Source organism: Rhipicephalus sanguineus, chromosome 1 (assembly GCF_013339695.2).
Source record: "Rhipicephalus sanguineus isolate Rsan-2018 chromosome 1, BIME_Rsan_1.4, whole genome shotgun sequence".
Classification (NCBI taxonomy): domain Eukaryota; kingdom Metazoa; phylum Arthropoda; class Arachnida; order Ixodida; family Ixodidae; genus Rhipicephalus; species Rhipicephalus sanguineus.
Genome location: NC_051176.1, coordinates 213,235,055 through 213,256,338, shown reverse-complemented (window position 1 = coordinate 213,256,338; position 21,284 = coordinate 213,235,055). Strand labels below are relative to the sequence as shown.

At 40.2% G+C, this 21,284-nt stretch overlaps 1 protein-coding gene across 2 annotated transcripts in view; it reads right to left on the bottom strand.

Annotated features, from left to right (window-relative positions):
* Positions 1–1,578: 1,578 nt before the first annotated feature.
* The window catches only part of LOC119407071 (uncharacterized protein C18orf19 homolog B), a 579,856-nt gene continuing 560,150 nt past the window's right edge, over positions 1,579–21,284 (bottom strand). The window contains exons 2-4 of one of the 2 annotated variants that reach the window (XM_049419256.1): positions 7,756–7,905; positions 6,858–7,170; positions 1,579–1,900 (exon numbers count right to left, since the gene is read on the bottom strand). In XM_049419256.1, the coding sequence (XP_049275213.1) occupies positions 1,645–1,900; positions 6,858–7,170; positions 7,756–7,867 (681 nt within the window). In that variant the 5' untranslated portion in view covers positions 7,868–7,905 and the 3' untranslated portion in view covers positions 1,579–1,644. Of the gene's footprint in view, positions 1,901–6,857; positions 7,171–7,755; positions 7,990–21,284 lie in introns of those variants that run through there. The other variant, XM_037673910.2, reaches the window with a different exon arrangement.

Sequence of the window (21,284 nt, the reverse complement as noted above, 5' to 3'; positions counted from 1 at the left end):
TTCGAGTTCACTATCCAGACTGACATACGGTCCACACCCAAAAAGCTTCTTTTCAGGGGTGAGGGGTACGCTCTCCTGTCTGGGTCCGACCGTTGCAGGCGCACCGTGGTGCGTCTCGCATTTCACGATGGTCACGTGTTCTCCGTCACGGAGTGCTTGGCTGTTATACGTACTTTTGTTTCCCCCTCTTGCGGGTGGTATTACGCTCTGGTCTTGCTGTACGCGCTCTCGTGTGCCTGCTGCCTCAACGTACCGTAGTATGGATACGGACAGAGGAGCTCTGAAAATTCAAGCTCAGCTTTTCTGTGACTCAAAACGGTCAAAAAAGATACAAGCTGGGTCAGTAGTCATTATTAAAACCAAAAAAAGCGAGCTACGAACTAAATATGTCTACTAAATTTATTTTATCATAAGAACGCCACACATCGATGTTAAGACCATACATGGGTATTAAAATAGGCTCAATTTTCTCATTTAAAATAAAATAATGCAACATATTTTTGCAGCACAATATTTAGCAATCATGGTCGGGTATAGTTAACCATTTTCATAAAAATCGATTTTTTCTACCCTAAAATGTTGCAATTCTCACTAGTTTTACAATTATGGCATTTTTGGGATTTTATAACGAAGTAAATATGCAGTGTAGTAGCATAATTTCTTGCTTAATTAGCGAAAAACCATTCGTAGTCTTGTGAGAAATATTTTCAGCTTCAGCGCCTCAGCGAAAACTGCGAAAAAATACCCTTGAATTCGTGGTCAGCCAGAGGCAGTTGCTGAAAAATCAAAGTTTGGCAATTTTTCAAAAATGTACTGTCAGTGACACAAATTTAAAGTTCCGTAGGCCGATAATACTATTGGTGTAGACTTAGGAAAAACTAATACTGATGTCCACAATGCGTTAAGTTTTTAGTGATAGGCCACCAAAGTTGTAAAATCTGAAAGTTGAAGAAGTGCCTTTTTCCACCTGTAGTGAAACGCGAATTTTTTCCTAGAAATCCGTGGCAATTTTCGCAAAACGAAGGTTCATTCCTTTCCATAGAGATGTTTTCCCAGCTCATATAAAAATTTCATGCAAAACAAAAAATAGTCGGGACCCCCCTTGGTCTGTCTTTATTTGAACACACCCTAAAGATCCTAAAAGGAAAAATGGCCTTGGTATTCCTGCCCTAGCTTTTTGTGAAATCATGAGATGTGAACTGTATATGCTCAATGCTAGTAAAGTATTCTAATATACAAAAATAACATTACATTCTAACAGTACCAAAAAACTCAACCAGGAAAGTTCTGACAACTTTCTTAAACAACAATGTTCAAAACATGCAAAAATATTTTTAAATGTGTGACGTTATACTGGGACGTCAGTTTAGGAATGATATCCAAGATGGAAGACTTAGCCCTCCATCTTCTCCACCAGTGACAAACTTGTTATTGCCAAACAAATGCAAGCCGAGTACTGAAAAGCAAGTGCTTCACAAGACTAAATGAACTTCGTGTTGCTCATTGCAAATTGATATAACAGCCTGCGCATAGTTTATTCTTTCAGCTTTATATTACCTGAAGAAGACAACCTCAATTACAGTAAGCAATGATTCATTTCGACTTTATTTACAATCTACGCAGTATGTTGTAAAAGACTACATATCACTGGGGCTTCATCTTGTCTCGCAGCATCTGCCGCAGCTGGCCTCCCGTTGGCATAGGTTTTATGAGACCCCGCTTGACAAGTATCCGGATGGCTATTGATGTTCCACCAAGTGTAACTGTGTAACGAGCTGGAGTGGCCAACTTGTACATGGCTGAAGCTGTTGCAATGTAGTTCAGACCCGACTTCCGCAAAGGACTGATGATAGACTCGGGCAGCCCCAGATATTCCATGATTGGAACAACATCGACACCGCTGCAGGAAGCAGGGGAGAGGAAGAAGTGAACATTCAATCGAAGCAGACTGCACTTGCTGCCACTCCACTAAGCCTGTGCAAGGTACAAGGTTTCAGCCAGACACAAAAACAGTGCTTGCTCTGTATCCAAGACAAAGTATTGTTGATTTGATGTATGAAAGGTAATTCGTTCGACAGCCCACGTGTTTGAATGACTCGAGAGAAATCCTTTATCATGGCTGGCAGCTTACCATGGTTTATTGGTCAGCAGCCCCACTCCTAAAGTTCGTGTACTACACAGCTACCATTGTAGCTCAATTAATACAGCAACACACGCATAATGCGGAGGGTGTGAGTTTAGATCTCAAAGATATCTATTAGATTTTTGTACACTTATATTTCCCTCAACCTCATCTGTTTTACACTTTAATAAAAAGAACAAGTACTCTTCCCTATAGTTTCTTTGCCTTCATTAACTGTTGGTTTCATACAGTTCTTGTATAGCAATGCTATTAAACCCCTCAGAGATGTTACACTAATTGCACTGATGTGCTACTCCATGATCCAAAGAGCTTCTATTTGTTAAAAGGTCTCAAAACACATTTACGTGTCTTGCACCCAAGACAATGGCTAAGGATATCTTCCACACTTTCCTACAAGCATGCACATTCACAGTGTAAAAGTGTAACATGTGCAATATGGCAGATGCTGTATGTGCAACTTTCAACCTTCAGTGATGAACTGTTATACAGTAATGAGACTTCACATGCTTGTTCACTTAGCAGGGCTCTGGTCTGGTACGAGTTATTCTGACGCAAGCTTTTCTCGCAAAAACAAACAATACAAAAGACCAGTAAACAAAGAAACACAAACGAGCATTGCCGGTGTTCTTTCTGCACCGTCTGTGTTTCTTCGTTTCCTGGTCTTTTCTCGTTTGTTTGCAATGGCAAAATTTGCATCTTCACTAAGCTGTTGCAATTTAAACAGTGAATTATTTATGTGTACTACACGACCTCCCACAGGCCACCTTCCAGAGTTTATCATTCCATGATCCTGAAAGTATAGTCTATTTTATCTGTGGTTAGATGGGGTAACTTTAGCACATGTACCTGCGATAGTTTAGCATCACATGGCAATTGTTTATTTCTATGCAGGTGCTTTCCTGAGGAAAAAGAGGCCAGAATTTCTGTTCCGAACGTATCTTAATTTGTTTCTAAAACCAACAAAAATTGCACTTCCTTTTTTTTTCTTTCATTGCACTCCCTCTCCCTTTCATACAGACTCATTGTGAGACTCGTGCTATAGGCACAAAGCTCTGCTGCAACTGCCCAACTCCTTTAGAGTTACCTGCCCACAATAAGAATCAGTCTATTCACCCGGCTCACCAAATTGAAACAGCAAATATTGCTTCTGTTAACCATATTTCAACGACATTTGACCAACAAATATTAACAAATTATTGATTCTGTATAGCAACAGCCATGTAGAGGATAGAAAAGGGCACATATTAATAACGACACAACATGCATTGCATTACTATATCTAGATGTTTTCACTTAATGTTACCGAAGCAACATTACTGACAACCGATTTCTATTAGAACTGAAACATGGGACAGCTGCTTTTTTTTTCCTTTGGCACTTCATTTCAAAGATGGGTTTCTATCGAAATTCCATATCAGTAAAACTTCTTATAGCGGGAGCTAAAAAGAAGGCCTGCTGTGCTCCACCGCTCCAAAGCTGTGGTGCCCACAACTAGAGATGTTTTGCTAATTGCGGACACTAGGTGCCTGCAACTAGCAAAAGACTTGTATGGTTCTGCCATGTTCAAGTTCTGAGTGTGGCAGGAATAGCTGGCTACACCGAAATAAGTTGCAGGGAGCAGGTGCAATCACACATAGCTGCCACAGTCCAAAAAGTAGACATCTATGGCCACTGTGATGGTCTGCAGGGAAAGTAGAAAACCTTTTCTCTCCCCAGGTTAATGATGCCAAGAGGGAATGACTTTGCCTACTTCTCGAAACTTGGTGCGAAATACTAGCCAACTGGTCCAAGAATTCAATGAATTAGAAAGATAGACAAATCTAAAAAAACCCCTGAGCAATTTTGACAAGATCAAAAATTGTGAAATAATGTGAAGTGTTAAGAATTTAACAATTAAATCATCCTAATTCAGATAGAAACTTCTCAATGGCTGCACAGGCATCCCATGACAATGTCTAGGAGAGGTGGCTCCCAAGGACAGAATATAAGGAATGGCAATGTTCAATCCAATCCAGTTGAATAATCTTTTCAACACATTTTTCCTCAATGACGAGAGTAGCAGCACGACAAGAAGCAATCTTGTCCCCTTGTCCAATACCTTGTCCCCACAAAATGTGCATAACAGGAAGTAAGGCAGACCAGCTCTGTGCAGATGATTGTTTAGGGCATAGGTTGGCAAAAAATGTGGAGCTAACTTAGACTCACTCATGAAATATATTTTGCCATTAGAGCTCACTCGGACTCAGACTCATCAAAATTTTCCTCAACCGGACTGACTCCAACTCAGGCTCACTGAAGTTTCTCTCGGCCGGACTCGCTCAGACTCAAGCTCACCAAAATATTACTCACTTAGACTCAGACTCACGTCTCTATCTGAGTCTGAGTGAGTCGACTTATGAGTCGGTTAGCATATAACTGGCTTTTTCGACCATGGTGTCAATGCTCTTTAACACCAATATCTCGTATAGTTGGTGCTCTACTTGGCACCTTTTGATTTCGTAACTTCAAATATGACTTATCAGTGGTCGCGATCCAGTAAGGACACTTTGACTGAAAGAGGTGACTCACACGTGACATTTTTATCAAGAACTTCCTGTGAACGAGCTTGCGGGGGGGAGGTCAACCTGCCTACCCCCCCCCCCCACTTCTATGTGACTCACGCCTCTGATTAATAAATATAGAGTTGGCATACGGACGCTAGCACTTTGAAGTATGCATGAGTCGGTGGGCGTATAAACGTGAGCCAACATAAGGCTGATAGTAATGCTGAAGTTGTGTAGATAGAACGATAGGTCAGCAAAATGTGTGCAGTTCACTCAGACTCACTCAAGAAATATATTTTGCGCTTAGGGCTGACTCGGGCTCAGACTCACCAAAAGTTTCCCCTACCGGAGTCACTCGGACTCGGACTCACTAAAATTTTTCTCAGCTGGACTCACTCAGACTCAGACTCACGGCTCGATCTGAGTCTGAGTGAGTCGACTCATGAGTGAGCCGGCCGACCTATGGTTTAGGGTATTCCAAAGTACTATTTAGTGCAGTTTTGAAAGTACAGCAATAAGTTCGACTTCAAGGGCATGAGAGGTATTGGTAATCAGTTAGGTTTGTTACCTATGGGTACCAGTGGACTTGCACAACTACACACTTTCTGAACCTGGCAGTAGTTGCAACCAAGCTGTCTGCTGTTTTATAACACCATTCCTTTGCATCCAAGTACACAGACCACACACACTAACAGGGGTTCAGTGAGAGGGAACCAGCGAATGTGTGAACTACTATTTGCAATGAGAGATGAACATAAAGAGTCATATACTGTCACAATTGTCATGAGTGATAAATTCACTTTTCATAGAGCCAAAATAACTACTAGAAACACTGCCACAAGTACAAATGTGAAGTTAGGAAGTCTCAGTGAAATCAATTAGTCAAACGGAATAGAATATGGCAAATGCCCATTTTCATTCAGTTTGTGAGACCTATGTTACAATGATACCATTAATATTTAGATCCATTAGGTGATTTTGTAGACTATACAATATACTGAAAGTTGGATGTATTGCACTGCTTGAACAGCTATCATCAAAGATAGTCTGAAGGTACTCTTTCTCACTTCGAATAGGTGGGACCTCAATATTTGTACATCCAATGATCTAATAAGTGTCTGTATGAAGAATACCTGAAATGTATAGAAGTGAGGCCAGTATGACAAAAAATAATGCAGGCTGAGAAAAAAAGGACTTGTAATTTTATTGGGCTCTCTACATCTTTTGGAGTATTTGGACAGTTAAGTAAATTCTACACAAAATAGAGAGCAATCGTGCTTATAGGTGTAGTACATTGTTAACAAGGAACTTTGGTGAATGCAATTTTTTGCTACAGCACTCAAATATAAGACACATCCGAAATCTAAAATTGTATGCACGTACACCCTTGAAACCTTTTAATAGCATTGCGCGAGCTTCGACCCCACGTTACGGTAGTACCTAATATTGGCGAGAGGCAACGAGATTAGTGATACATGATCAGCTTCACACTGATGTTTTGAACAAACTGTCTAGCTGAGGGCAACTGCACTCGAGTGTACTTTGTGCACTTGCACATCATACAGCAGATCTTGTTACTTATCGCCGATTAGGCGCTACCATGGTCGGGGTTAAATGCTCATGTGATATCATTAAACGATTACAAGGATGGGCATACACATCATAAATTATCACAACATGGTCCCTCCACATCCCCTACCGATTCTGCTTTTTTTTTTCTTTTAATTTGAAGAAACATAAAGACGAACAGTGTGTGAGATCATTACCACAGTAAATGTGCCACTACTTTGGCTCCACAGTATTACATTTCTCAAAAGATAAAAACTTCACTCAGCATGTCATATTTATTTTCTTAAAATGTTAAAGCGAAAGAAATTACTTTTGAGTTCTTAGAACTACGGTTGATTGGTCACAAAAGATAATGTAAAAATGTTAATTGAGGCTAATAACCATGCCAGACAAAATAAAATTACCCAAGCTGTATGCACACAAGATTTAGTACTTCACCAGGCACATCTTGACGGCAAGCAGTGTCAATAGTTGACAGGTACTTAAGTGTTTGGCAAAAAAGAAAATGTTTCTTGCAAATGGGCACTGGCACAGATATAGTGAGGGCATACACAGTGCATGCAAGATATACAAACAGCATGCTGAAGTTCATGTACACTTACCATGTTGCCAAGTAGAAGAACGAGCCAAACCAGACGATCGATGTTGCAATGTGCACGGGCAACATGACATACCAGTATTCTTTGAACATTTTCTTGTACCGCTGAAATATATTTAATTTTTCTTCCACAACTTCATCCTGTTTTTGATCAGCACTGCCTTCCAGCGGCCTCGCATCTCTTTTAAAGTCAGCTCTCGTGTCCGACTTGGTGCAGTACTTTGAAGTACATGTGGGGATGAGGAACGATGGCCTTGCTGATGTGACACCGCATCCAAATGCAGAGTGTTTGATGTATGCCTTGTGCCATTGCAAATCTGACAAGAAATACAAAACGGCGTAAGACTCAAGACAGCAAAACACACGTGCCGAACCAATATCGGGCACGTGTTAACAAGTGCAAATGGGCCCTCCAATGAAGGCTATATAAATCTGATGAAACTGCATTCCGCAGCGATTTCAATGAATCAACAATCGTGACTTCTCTCGCGGCCCTTCGGTACAATCCATATCTTGCTTTGGCGCGGCATATTTTTAGCCTTTTTTTTTTCTTCTTTTTCACAAATTTGCACTTTCAGGTGCAACATCGGCGAGTGGCCGCAAGTGTCCTTGTTAAAACGCCTGCTGCCGAAATGACCCTACACAACTTCCTAGGCGTAGATTTTTTTTTTTTTTTTTTTTTTTGCTTTTCGGCGGTATATGTCACGCGGCATCACCTGAAAATTTATTTCTGGTGTTATCCAGTGAAACCTATGTAGGAGATTTCCACAGGACTCTCCGGATAGACGTTCAAGCACAGAACTGCGCCACCAAATGAGAGTATTTGTTTTTTTTTCCTTCAAAAATAAGAAGCTTTGTACTATGAAATCATAGGTGACTTGATCTTGGAGACGTGCACTCACAGGGAAGTAACCGGCCGGTCTTCTGCAAGGGGATCTGCTTAAAATATAACAGCCGAGGCAGTCTGCAAGACGAAACTTCGATTCTCCACAATAAACTAAGAGTTGACGACATAGCGGAAATAACTGCAGAAAAGTTCCTCAAATGACCATCTGCGCAAGCGGGGCGGTGAGGCAAACCCGCAGACAGCCTCAAATACACGTGCCGATCGCAAACCTCAGCATACCCAGCATACGTACGAACTGTACTGCGAACAACAGCAACACTGGCAATACCGCAACATTACCATGAAAACAACAATTTTCAGTGCCAAGTACTGTTGAAACAAATATTTCATAATGAAATTTTCATAGCACGTCCTTTTCTAAGATAAATGCTTGGCAGCACTGAAGATAATTAAGGTTAGTTCATTTATATCACATACAGCCATTATCAGCATCATGAACTGATGTCCGTCGAGCGCCAATGTTTAAATATCATCGGCGTCTACAAACGTGCTGGTCCACGGCTGCGGCTTAATTAACGCTTAATTCCACTGTTTTTCCAGCTTTCCGTTGACTTTAACTAGAGTTGTCTTCGCCTAACCTCCTGGATTTGCGGTTGCTCTTGCTGGTCATCTTGTATTTTAGAATCTTCGACAAGAGATTTCGTGCTTACCCCTTTTCTTTTCTTGCTCAAATTTCGTGGAAAGATCAAATTCAGTGGCCCAGAACGTTTATTGTAACATTTAATTGGCACTATCACTTGCCTAGCTTTTCCGGAGAGAGAGAGAGAAAAAAAAAAGAAAAAGTTGATCTCGTTTATGGAAGCTTAGTTTCCCACGGTTGACGAGAGGGCACACACACACAGCACTATGGGTTTCGCAGGAACACGAGGTAACCATTCTGATACGGCTGCTGTCTGCATGCGTGGTGCAGGCAGTACGTAACAGAAGTCTACGCTAGACTTGGCAGTTGCTAGTTACTTATGAACGGAATCAATTTCTCTTCCCCCCCCCCCCCTCCCCCAACTCCCTGAAAACGATTTCTCGCTATGCCCCTGTAGGCAAGTAATAGTGTCAATGAACTGTTACATTAAACGATAATGACCATCCGAACAAAGGTTTTTGTGTGAAAGCTTTTTATGAGATATTGAGCGAAATATGCACGTCCCTGAATATATATATATATACCCATGAAACACAAAACCTCTATAAAATGTCTTTAAAATGTTTAAAACCTCTATAAAACGTTTTATAGAGGTTTTGTGGGTGTGTATATATATATATATATATATATATATATATATATACATAGGTTGGCAAAAAATGTGGAACTCACTCAGACTCACTCATGAAATATATTTTGCCCTTTGGGCTCACTTGGACTCAGTCTCACCAAAATTTCCCTCAACCGGACTCATTCGGACTCAGACTCACTGAAGTTTTTCTCAATCAGGCTCAAGCTCAACAAAATATTACTCACTCAAACTAAGACTCACTGCTCAATCTGAGTCTGAGTGAGTTGACTCATGAGTCCATTAGCTTATAATTAGCTTTTTCAACCATGGTGTCAATGCTCGATAACACCAATTTCTCGCACACTCGGTGCTCTACTTAGCCTCTTTTAACCTCGTACCTTCATACAAGAGTTACCAGTGGTTCTCATCCAGTAAGGACATTCTTATTGAAAGAGATGACTCAGACGAGATATTTTTATGAAGAAATTCCCGTGGAAGAATTTTCGAGTGGAGTTCAAGGCACCTCCCCCTCCCTTTGTAACTCATGCCTCTGATCAATATTGAGCTGGCGAATGGACGCTAGTGCGTTGAAGTGAGTATAAATGTGAGCTGACAAAAGACTGATAGTAATGCCGATGTTCATTAGATAGGACCATAGGTCGGCAAAAAATGTGGAGCTCACTCAGACTCACTCATGAAATATATATTGCCCTTCGGGCTCACTCGGGCTCAGACTCATCAAAATTTTTCTCAACCAGACTCACTCAGACTCAGACTCACTAAATTTTTTTTGAGCCGGACTCACTCAAACTCAGGCTCACAAAAAAAAAAAAAATATATATATATATATATATATATATATATATATATATATATATATATATATATATATATATATATATATATATACACACACACACACACACACATATACTTGAATTGGTGTGCTCATATGTTTGTCCGTTTAATATGAGTGCCTGTACATATATACACAAGCCCCTCCACAAAAGTTGAGGTGGCGGCCCTCTCCCACCTCCTTTCCAGTCACGAAAACTTACTACATGCACACATACATACATATACCAGGTGCCTATGTGTGGTGCAGACACTCTAAATAATTATCTAGATATATATGCAGTACTTTACATACACCTGTCATATCAATATTTATCCCTTTACAGTTACATCATGCATAACCTTCAAGTTTCTGTTATATATTTGTGTCATCACACATGTTTAGACATGTCACATGTTAATCTGCCTTATTTGGTGTTCGCATTTCAGCATAGCCTGTGAGGGATGCAGCGCATGGATATAAAAATTGCATGAGATAAAAGCTGTGACCTTTGCGGTGGATAAATGAAGACATTGCACGAAGTTTTATGTTGCATAGGACTAAAGTAAACTCAATTGAAGGCATCGCCATTAGTTCCCACGAAACACAAGACTTCCTGAAATGACTTTAATGTAAGCTTAAGTGTAGACATTTTGGTGTATTATGAAATGTTGACTAAACTTCAAGAGCACTTCTAGATACCGTTATTTCTCCCTGTGGATACCTCCTTGTACATTATATGCTCAAGCTTCTGCAATTGGTTGAATTGCTTTGGAAAGGGTCATTTCCGACTAACGTTCAACATTTTCTTGAATCATTCCCATGCATAGTGAAGCCTGTCAACTAATTGCGTTCAACAAAATATTCACAAATACCAAGAATATTGCCACCTAGGAGTTGCAACAAAATACAATTACATGTAATTACAATAAGCAAAGAGACTCACCATATTCCGAGATAGACAAGTTAAAACACAGACCATTATCCACGTACACATGCAGAGAGTGCTCATTTACTGAAATTCCATGTGCACAATGCATAGCGCAAATGGAAAAAGAATGAGTCGGTCTTCTCTGTTGTCTTGTGTGCACCCCATTTGTGCTATACATTTTGCACTGTGTCTAAGGCTTAATCACTTAAGAAGAATAAGGCAGCTGTATTTTTGCAGTCACATATGTTTGCAAGTACTACGCAATACCACACACTCCCTGCAGTTGCAGGTGAGATATTTGTATATGCAGGTGACACATCTGCATTGCCACAATTGCACTAAGGTACACAGCATGTTCGCAATATGCTCCCACTTTATTGATTTATAAAATTACAGCCATATAAACATTGTAAAGGCATGATGAAAATGTTTAATGCACGATCTGGTATAGTGGAGTACTTGTAACGGTCCATAGAGAAGTTTAATGCCCAAGAATGTGTTGCAGGCTCCAGCTTTAGCAAACATTTAAAGGTTATGCAGTACAAAAGATTCAGCATAGAGGTCAATGACTGGAACCTTCTGTTTCCAATAGCGTGTGCTTAATCATGTATACATTTAACGGAACAACAAGGTATTTTGGTGCCATTATAGACTATATTGCAGCAGGAGGAGTGGGTGTAGACTCCCGGGACCGCCGCCTCCGTGCCCATGACATTACCGAGTTGCTCGACTTCTTTCACCTTCTCCACTATGGTGCACTCACCTCTAACCAATTCGCCCTCCCTAACTGCCTGTGCATGCTCACCTCTGCCCTCTGCCTGACTTCCTGCACATTTGAAGACGGCATGAGGAGAATTCGTCCAGTAACACATGGCAAGATCTACGTACGCTATAGGATGTGGTACCACACAGGTCATCAGGCACTATAGATAGTCAAAGGTGTTTTGTTTAGTTCGAACTCTGTTTTATTATATTCCAGTTTCCCAGAATTCCAGTTAAGGTTCCACTGTACATTGTTCCCACTGCCACTTCACTGAACAAGAAACTTCATATCTTCAGGACGTTTTAGCTTGAGTGCACATAATGCCTCCATCTCCATCAACGTACAGAAATGTTCTTTCTTTAAAATATGCAACCTGAGACCTTGCCTGTCAAGACTCGGCTATGTTCAAGGTACATTCCAACAATTATCACCTCTGGGACATGCCTGAAACTGTTTTGTTAGCTGCAGAGAAATGACATATGTTTTTTTATGTGATGCGCAATGAACTCTTAAAGCGGACACTTCTATAAACCCTCATTTCATCCACTGTTTGGTGCTAACTATAGCTTTCTTTTTTAAATTTTGAAAGCTTGTCCTTAAAGGGGTATTTACACGAAAATTTTCAGTTGTCGTATTTTTGCATCAAATGAAAGGCCAAGCCCTCGCCTTGAAGATATACCAGTAAGTGTGAGTGCAGCCTGAAAAAGTAATTACAGTGTTTTTAAAAGCTATAGTCGTATACAACTTAAGAAGTCCAGAGAGGGCCCGCCCAGACGGCCGAAGCGCAGCAGCCGATCACTCCGCAATTAAAAAAATAGTCCTGCTCATGACAAGGACCGACCATCCGGCTCATGATGTCAGCCTGGAGTGCGCGCCCATTGGTGTAGGCTTGCGTGCATCTGCTTTTGAGGAGGAAATGCCATGGACTTCTTAAGTTGTATCTGACTGTAGTTTCGGTTCATACTGTATACGTCACAATACAGCATGAGCATCGTAAAATAACTAGCAGCACAAGAGGGTTAGAATACGGACAGAGAGAAGAAATGGACACAGCGCTGAGCTTATCGCCACGTGCTTGTACAAGGTATCATGATGAGGGCCACTCCACTCTGTGCAATACACAAGTGGCCATTTTGAGTGTTTCTGGTGACGCACAGGTGGCCGTTTTGAATGTTTTGGTACCCCACGTCATCGCAATTAGCTATGCTGGTGCATGAAGTCACCAGAATTGACACTGTAGCCTGACTTCACAATACTGTCGATGTCAATGTGCCATGTGAAAATCGACATTAATATCAAAATAAAATACCTTATCAGTATTTACTAAGCTTCACACTTGCGCAGAGTCGTCTCTGTAAACAGGAGATTTGTCTCGCAGAGTAAACTCACCTTCGAAAATTCATGTCGGTGCCCCTTAAGCATAGTAGATCACGGTGTCAAAGATACACATATAAATACACATCCATGTACTGGCTGTAATGACGTTCCCTTTGACATGTTTATACTTATTGGAGTGCATAGGTATATAGCCTGCAAAAGACGCATCTTGCAGCATATTGCGAGCACATTTCCTTAGCAACTCATTCCATTAAATTAATTGGCAAACTGAAACATTTATCTAAGAAAAATGAATTTCAGCTGGATTAGTATTTCGTATTGGTAAGGTGTTCATCTTGAGGAGCTTTATACGAACACCAAGATATTTGTTTTAGCCCGAATAGTCTAGTGCCTAACATGTATATTTCAAGTATGAGTATGAATTCTGTACATGCTTATGTGTCAGCATGCAAGTAAAGAAACTTATTAGCTTGTGTGTGTTTCCTGCCAGTGTCATTTGTGGCTTGAATAAGTATAATGCAAAAGAAAAAAATTGCAGCAAATATTTCGAAGGGGAATGCTTGTGCGTTAAGCACAAGAGTTCCTCTGTCGCTGCATATGCCATGCATCAGCGATAGCAGCCAACCAGGGCAGTGGGGGTGGGGTTTCAACCCCCCCCCCCTATTTTCAATTTTGCATGTGTATATATAACGCAAACATACAAACGCAAGCACGAACCTACATAAACTATGGTTGAACCCTCCCCCCACCCCCAATAAGCAACAGGCAATGCCAGCCAACATTTAGTAATGAACAGTCAGCCAATATTAGTCGCTGCTAGCGAGCATTAGCTAGCACTGTTGTGTGTCCAGGGGCCCCTCACTTTTAATTTAACATCTGTAATGCCCACCATATGAATACCTCTTTCAAAATTGATCTTTTAGTTTATAATTTCATGTTCATAATAGTTTTTAGCTCCAACTTCACTTCACTAGTGCTTTCTTTTTTTGCACCTTTAGCCCTGAAAATAGTGTTTTTTAGTAGAGCTGTGCGAATAGCAAAATTTTGGGTGTGAAGCGAATTCGAATATTGAAGTGTGGGTGCGAATTGAATCGAACATTTTTCGAATATTTCTCGAATATTTCTAGAATGTTTCTTGAATACTTCGAAGCGAAATTGCAGAAAAAAAAGTTGGAGAGGATTCCTAAGCATATTCTTATGAGATAGCAACATGAAAGTGTTTCTTTTTGATAGGTTGATGAAGCACTGGCCGGATGGTGTTTCATAATTGTCTTATCAAGAATGAGGCAATGTAGAGGCTGAATTGTATTTGTGTACATGATTTGGTGCAACCAAAGTGTTGCCGACAACACTTTACACGTGATAGGCAGAGATGCCATTTCCTCAGCCTCTCCTTCTCTTTCAACTTCTGTGGAAGCCCAACTGATGTGGCGGACAAGGGTGTGCTCCCTTCAAGTCCGGAGTTCCAAATCTGCTTCGTAGACGTCGATAAGAACATCTGAAATTTTGGATGTAAAAAGCTTCGCCGTCTGATTTTTCGGATTTCCTGCCCGAATTTCAGGTCCGAAACAGCATTAATTGAGCCCCCACCTCTGCCACATCTTTCATCTCCATGTTGGAACCAGCGTTTTCTTGAGTTAATACATTTGCAACTGCAGCGGAGCTTGAAAGGCAGCCTTGCCGCAATACTGAAGTGTAATAAGGTGAAGCATATTAAAAATCTAGGGACCACTTCCAATCGGACGTTGACTGTCTTTTGGCAAAGTTCGACCGAACGGAGCATATTAAGGCAGCTTTGCCTCAATATGAGAATGTAATAAGGTGAAGCATATTAAAAATCTGAAGGGGTCATTTTCAATCGGACGTTGACTGTATTTGTCTTTGGGAAGTTCGAATAATGAAATTCGAGTGCGAATGGAATCGAATAGCAAGCACTATTCAAAAAATATTCGAAATTTCGAATATTCGCACACCCCTATTTTTTAGTGAATCCAGAAACTGCTTCTGAAACCCCAGTATCTTTAGTCCAGATACATTTTTATGATTGCATAAATGGCCATTGCTACAGGTTACAATATAATTGTCATTATCAGCACTGTGTTAATTTCGTATTTACCAAATTACCAGAGTAACTAAGCTATAAAAAATTTCTTTAAAACAGTCTGTGAAGATTTTCTCGACCACTATAATGAAAAGCATTTGTCGCTTGGCATATTCTTTGTTTGTGTCCTTGTCAAAAAGTTGCATTCTATTTACTGTTGTGACCTATCATCATTTGTAGCTTTAAGTATGTAGTGCCTCCTAATGGAGATTCTACATCCTTTCTAATGTAAGCATTATGGAATGAAATGTGTGCAGTCGGTTTTCAGTACATACTGCACTTTCTAACAGTTCAAATGTTCAGTCATAACTGGTCTGGTCACAAGGAGGCATGAGGAAGGGGAAAAACACAGAAAAACACCGACTAAAAATGAAAGGTCTTTAATGCATTTTGGCTTCCAATGGAAGCCTTTTGTCCACATACAATGGCTCTATAAGGCAAGGGTTGTTGTTCGTCTCTGTGTATGCTTGTGGAAGAGTGCCACAATTTCTATTAAAGAGTTTTCTTTTAGTCTCTAGGAGAAGAGATTCCAGATAATGATGAGAGCAGCAGTTCCTTTCTTTTGCGATTACGGTTGCCTTGGCGCAGTCAATCTCATAATTAGAAGTTGCCACATTCTCTGGAACATGAGGCAATGGGTGATTGTTGGAAGTCGTTGCACTTTCATCGCCTATACAAGTGCGCTGATGCAAAGAGTATGTGCGCAGCTAAGTTGTGTGGTGCATGCATTATCAACTGTAAATACTATAGTTCTTTGAGATGCACATATTATTCATATCTATATACTATTGCTTCAAATGGCTGATTAGTGGCTCTCTTCTCTACAGAATTAAAATGAAGCCTAAATTTCCGCATTGCTACAAACATACTGTTCAACCACATCATTTCTTTCATAAAGTAAATGTCTTTCTATAAACATTCAGCCAATTGCTTATATTCACAATCATCATTCATCGTTTCTGTGCAATATTTTCTTTTTACAACTAAGCTGCGTGTGGTTTGGGTTCCATGTATTTTTCATGTTTTTGTGTAAACAATATAAAAGGTGTTCGTCGGCCGATCCCGGAGATAGTGCAATACCGGGCCAACCAATGGTGGAGGTGAAGCAGGATTTAAACACTCCACCTTTAATAAGTAATAATAACAAATAATTAGAGCTGCGCGAATAGCAAAATTTTGGTTGCGAAGTGAATTCGAATATTAATGTGTGAGTGCAAATCAAATTGAATATTTTTCGAATATTTCTCGAATATTTCTAAAATGTTTCTCGAATACTTTGAAGCAAAACTGCAGAGAAAAAAAAGTTGGAGAGGATTTCTAAGCATATTCTTATGACATAGCAACATGAAAGTGTTTCTTTTCGCTAGGTTGATGGAGCGCTGGCGGGGTGGTGTTTCATAGTTGTCTTATCAAGAATGAGGCAATGTAGAGGCCGAACTCTATTTATGTACATGATTTGGTGCAACCAAAGTGTTGCCGACAACACTTTACACGTGATAGGCAAAGATGTCATTTCCTCAGCTTCTCCTCCTCTTTCAACTTCTGTGGAAACCCAACTGATGTGGTGGACAAGGGTGTGCCCCCTTCAAGTCCAGAGTTCCAAATCTGCCTCGTAGACGTCGATATATAAGAACATCTGAAATTTTGGACGTTAAAAAGCTTCGGCGTCCAATTTTTCGGGCTTCCGGCCCAAATTTTAGGTCCAAAACAGCATTAATTGAGCCCCCACCTCTGCCGCATCTTTCATCTCCATGTTGGAACCAGCCTATTCTTGAGTTAATACATTTGCAACCGTAACGGAGCTTGAAAGGTAGCTTTGCCGCAATATGGAAATGTAATGAGGTTAAGCATATTGAAAATTTAGGGACCACTTCCAATCGGACGTTGACTGTCTCTTGCCCAAGTTCGACCGTAATGGAGCTTGAAAGGCAGCTTTTCCGCAATACTGAGGTGTAATGAGGTGAAGCATATAAAAATTTAGGAACCACTTTCAATCGGACGTTGTCTTGGCAAAGTTCGACCGTAACGAAGCCTGAAAGGCAGCTTTGCCGCAATACGAAAATGTAATGAGGTGAAGCATATTAAAAATTTGAAGGGGTCACTTTTAATTGGACGTTGACTGTGTTTTTGGGAAGTTCGAATAGTAAAATTCCAGTGCGAATCGAATCGAATAGCAAACATTTTTTGAAAAATATTCGAAATTTCGAATATTCGCGTACCCTTAGTTCTCGGCTTAAATCTCCAGTGTCGCCGAAGCAACAGTACCATCAATCCACTACCTTCACCATGAAATTCATGATAATGTTAACTCATGAAAATTGCTTAATATTAATATTTATGTGTCAGATTTAATTAAAATTTGTTGACAAAGTGCCACCTTGAATACTGTTGTCACTGCTATATTTCATCCTGCATTTACAAAATATTTCGAAGGGTCTAAAGTTGCTGCTGTATACGAGCTTGCCACAGTTTGAATAATTGTGGTATTTTTGTATCTGTTTGCAGTAATCATAAGGTTCCTTTGTCTAAGCTTGTGAATATTTGTTTCACATAAAATGTTGTAGAAATCTTGGGCTCTTTTCAAAATTGTTACCTTACCATTTTAGGGTTGCTTTGAAAATGGTTGCCTTAATATTCGAAAACTATTCGAACAGTGTTAGATTTGTTCTTGTTCTGCGCTAAAAAATGTAACAGGGGGACGACACGGGAACACAGACGTTGCGCATGTCTGTGTTCCCGTGTCGTCCCCCTGTTACATTTTTTAGCGCAGAACAATTAAGAACGATGCATACCAACTAGCCCCCATTGAATCCTTATTGAATGTTAGATTTGTATTCGTTTTCAATTCGGTGTCATCACTATTCGATTCGTATTCGATTCAATTCTGAAATTCCCTATTCACATACCCCTAACATTTAATTTGATGAACTATTTTTTTGTTTCATAGCTTTACTTATTTCTGTGTTGTCCAACTGAAACTGATTGGTATATCAGTAAAGTCCAATTGGAACCAATTGGTTGAATTCCCATTAGAACCATCTGGTGTAAAGGGTCCTTAGCCTGTTCCTATTTATAAATTTTACTATGAGACTATCAATTAATCATTCGATCAACCTGACCCCTGATACATTTCTTTTGACTGGATATGAAATGTAATTAATATCGATTAAGTATGTAATGAGGCCCACCTGGAACTGTACTAGCACCAATTGGACTCATATACCAATGTCAAATCGAATGCATGGACTTGTACATGGACCAGAATGAGTGGGATCTGCGAATTCTTTTCCACACTGATTCTTATAACCTGTGTGCCAAAAGAAGCAGTTCATGAACGAGATGCCCATGTCATAACGTCCCACAATTATTCAGCAGTTTCTTCTCTTTTTTAGAGCACAGCTTTTGCGCCCGTTCCCGCATTGAGTGGCATCACCGTCGTCGGCATAACCAAAAGAGCAAATGAAGATGAAAGAGAGTGAAGGCAGAGTCTTTTGATGGGTGCACCAAACATGTAGATAAATACAATTCGGCCTCTTATGAGATAGCAACATGAAAGTGTTTCTTTTCACTAGGTTGATGAAGCACTGGTGGGGTGGTGTTTCATAGTTGTCTTATCAAGAATGAGGCAATGTAGAGGCCGCACTCTATTTATGTACATGATTTGGTGCAACCAAATGATATATCCAAACAATGATACATCCTTGCATAATGATATATCCAAACATGCCGACTGGAAGAACAATGTTCCAATATTGGCTGACCCCAATTGGAATTGCACAATCAATTGGATTATCAAAATTCTAATAGGGTGGCCAAAATGAAAAATTTACACCAATTGCCATGACCATTTGGAACTATCTATTCCAATTGAGCTATCAAATTGATGTGCAAGTTTCCAATTGGTTTTAGCTCATGATCCAACTTGGGGCCAATTGGTATGGCCATTTGGACCAGCTGAATTTTTTTTTACTGTCTTGGAGAACCAACTGGAGCAGAGCCAATGGGTTAGCATTCCATTTGGACATTTCAGACCATCCAGTTCAAACCCATTGGATAATGGGTCACACCAACTGGGGCCAATTGAGACTAACTGGAATTCCCTATTGGTGTCAACGGTTTTTTTTCACTGAGTTTGGTACTCCTGATAAGTCAGTTTATTCAAGTTAACTTGCATAGTCATCTGTAGAGGTATATGTCTGTTCAAAAAACATAGTTTTTTTTCCCTTGCCTACAGTTGTATGCTACTGCAAGGGCAAGTTCTTCAGATTCTACTGAGGTGACCTGGTGCTGGAGAATGGGTCAGAGGCCAAGGACTAGTTGAGCAGTGTACACAAACATTCACAAGGGCCCCCTCTTTTGTGTGCTTCACTCACTCTGTCCTTGTCTTCCAGTACAGTTGCCGGGTTCTGTTTGGCCAATTTAGTCACCCAACATAATACCTTTATTCAACTAGCAAACTCTAGTAATACTGGCTGCAGATAGCAACACTGCCACAATGTTACAAATGCAACGTTCAGAAATGCTGTGCAAACACTTGCAAGAGGTAATATTGCATTTTTATGTTGAAGCAAGGTTGTCAAATGTTGATAGATGTTGGTCATGATCATAACAGCTTCTTTTTTTTTTCAAGATTTTGTTTTAGTGCAAAGAAAATTTCTGAACTCTGCCACTTTTCATTATTCTAAGAACTGCAACTTCCATGCAGGATTGCAAAAGTCTTCCATCATCATTGCTTTTGAATGTGGGAATTATTGCAAAAGTGGACATTAGCCATATATAGTAAACATTAGGAGGTAATGTTGCCCCATCATGGCATCAATGCATATTACTATAAGGAATTGAATGCCTCCCGGTCGCAGATCCTATCGGAACTGAGCTGGACACAAGTGAATTTATTGCCGTCCAGTAGGTTTCTAATGCGACCAATTGTCCTGTGAAGGTTATGCTAATGATTAGAAATCCAGTGGTGAAACACAGAGCACAAGATGGCAAGATTGCAAAACGAGGCTGTTAGATTCCATTTGGAACCAGCTTGATACCATTTAAAAACAGTTGTATTCCCAGTTGAATATTTTTGCACATGAATGCCTGTGCACCTATAGCATGAATGTCGTAATGAAGTGAATATATCATTGGGTTCATCACTAATGCATCGTGAAAGAATAGAATAACTTTGCCGTGAACTTGTGACTAAGACTTCATTCAGGCTTTTCCTACATTCTATCATTTGTCAGTAATTGCTGGAGCGCTTTCTTATTCTGTTTATGAGCATTCCCTTTTATTATGTCAGGAATTTTCACACGAGAGATATTATCCACTATTAAAAAAAATTCTTTTATCATTCTGTAGACATGTAAACATGTATTTCTTGCATCTTCTTGGGATGTAGTCCATGAAAATACACAGGAAACTTAACAATGCCTGCGCAGGACTGCGCCTTGTGGATAGAATTTCCTCACTCTAGTTTTTTTTGGAGTCATGTAGCCATGGTTCACCATATACGGCGAGTCTAACTTTGCATGTTTATGTGCAGGTTTCGACCAGAGCAATGTTCTGATGTGGGAGAAATTAATCTAGGAAAATAATTTTGTTTGCAGATGCTAATGTTGAGGCAATAGGAGAATGCCTCTGCTACAGATAGGGTAGCACGTCTTTTCGTTCGCTGACCTCCCAACTCTTCACTTGCGTCTATTCTATGGGTACTACTGAACCCTCTTTAAGAATTATTGAGCTAGAATATCTGCTGTTTGGATCCATGCTGCTTTGGAACTTCTCGGGTAAAATTTTCAAAATGATTGAGATAGTTGGCAATACTGAAGGAGTACAAAAGCAGCGCTTGTCCCATCATGTTGTTTTTTCACTGTTTATTACGTTCAGTATAACATTCAATTTATCAAAGCGATTCACAAGTAGAACATGTGGACTCATGACTGTGGCTCCTGAGCTGGATGCCCAGCTGACTAGTAGGATATGCTTTGTTGTTACCATATATATAGTATAGAGGCAATGCTACTTCTTAAAGGAGCACTGACACCAAAATGTTGCATCTTGTTTTTTCTGTTGCAATAAGTAGTTAATGACCCGCTTATCATGGCTGGAAAGCTCGTTTGCTCGAACGCGCGACCGTTAATTATTTCGAGATGGTTTTATAGCACCAAGTCGCAGTTTTGGTTTTTATGAGTGGTTTTTATGTAAACATAGCTGGCTACGTGAGCACACAAAACAGCGTGCACATGAGCACCGTGTCGACAACTCTTTTCAACGAAGGCTTCCTGAATGTGGCTACAATGCCCTCTGAGACGTAAATATGTGTGACCCCCCCAAGATGCACTGCCGAGGTAAGGA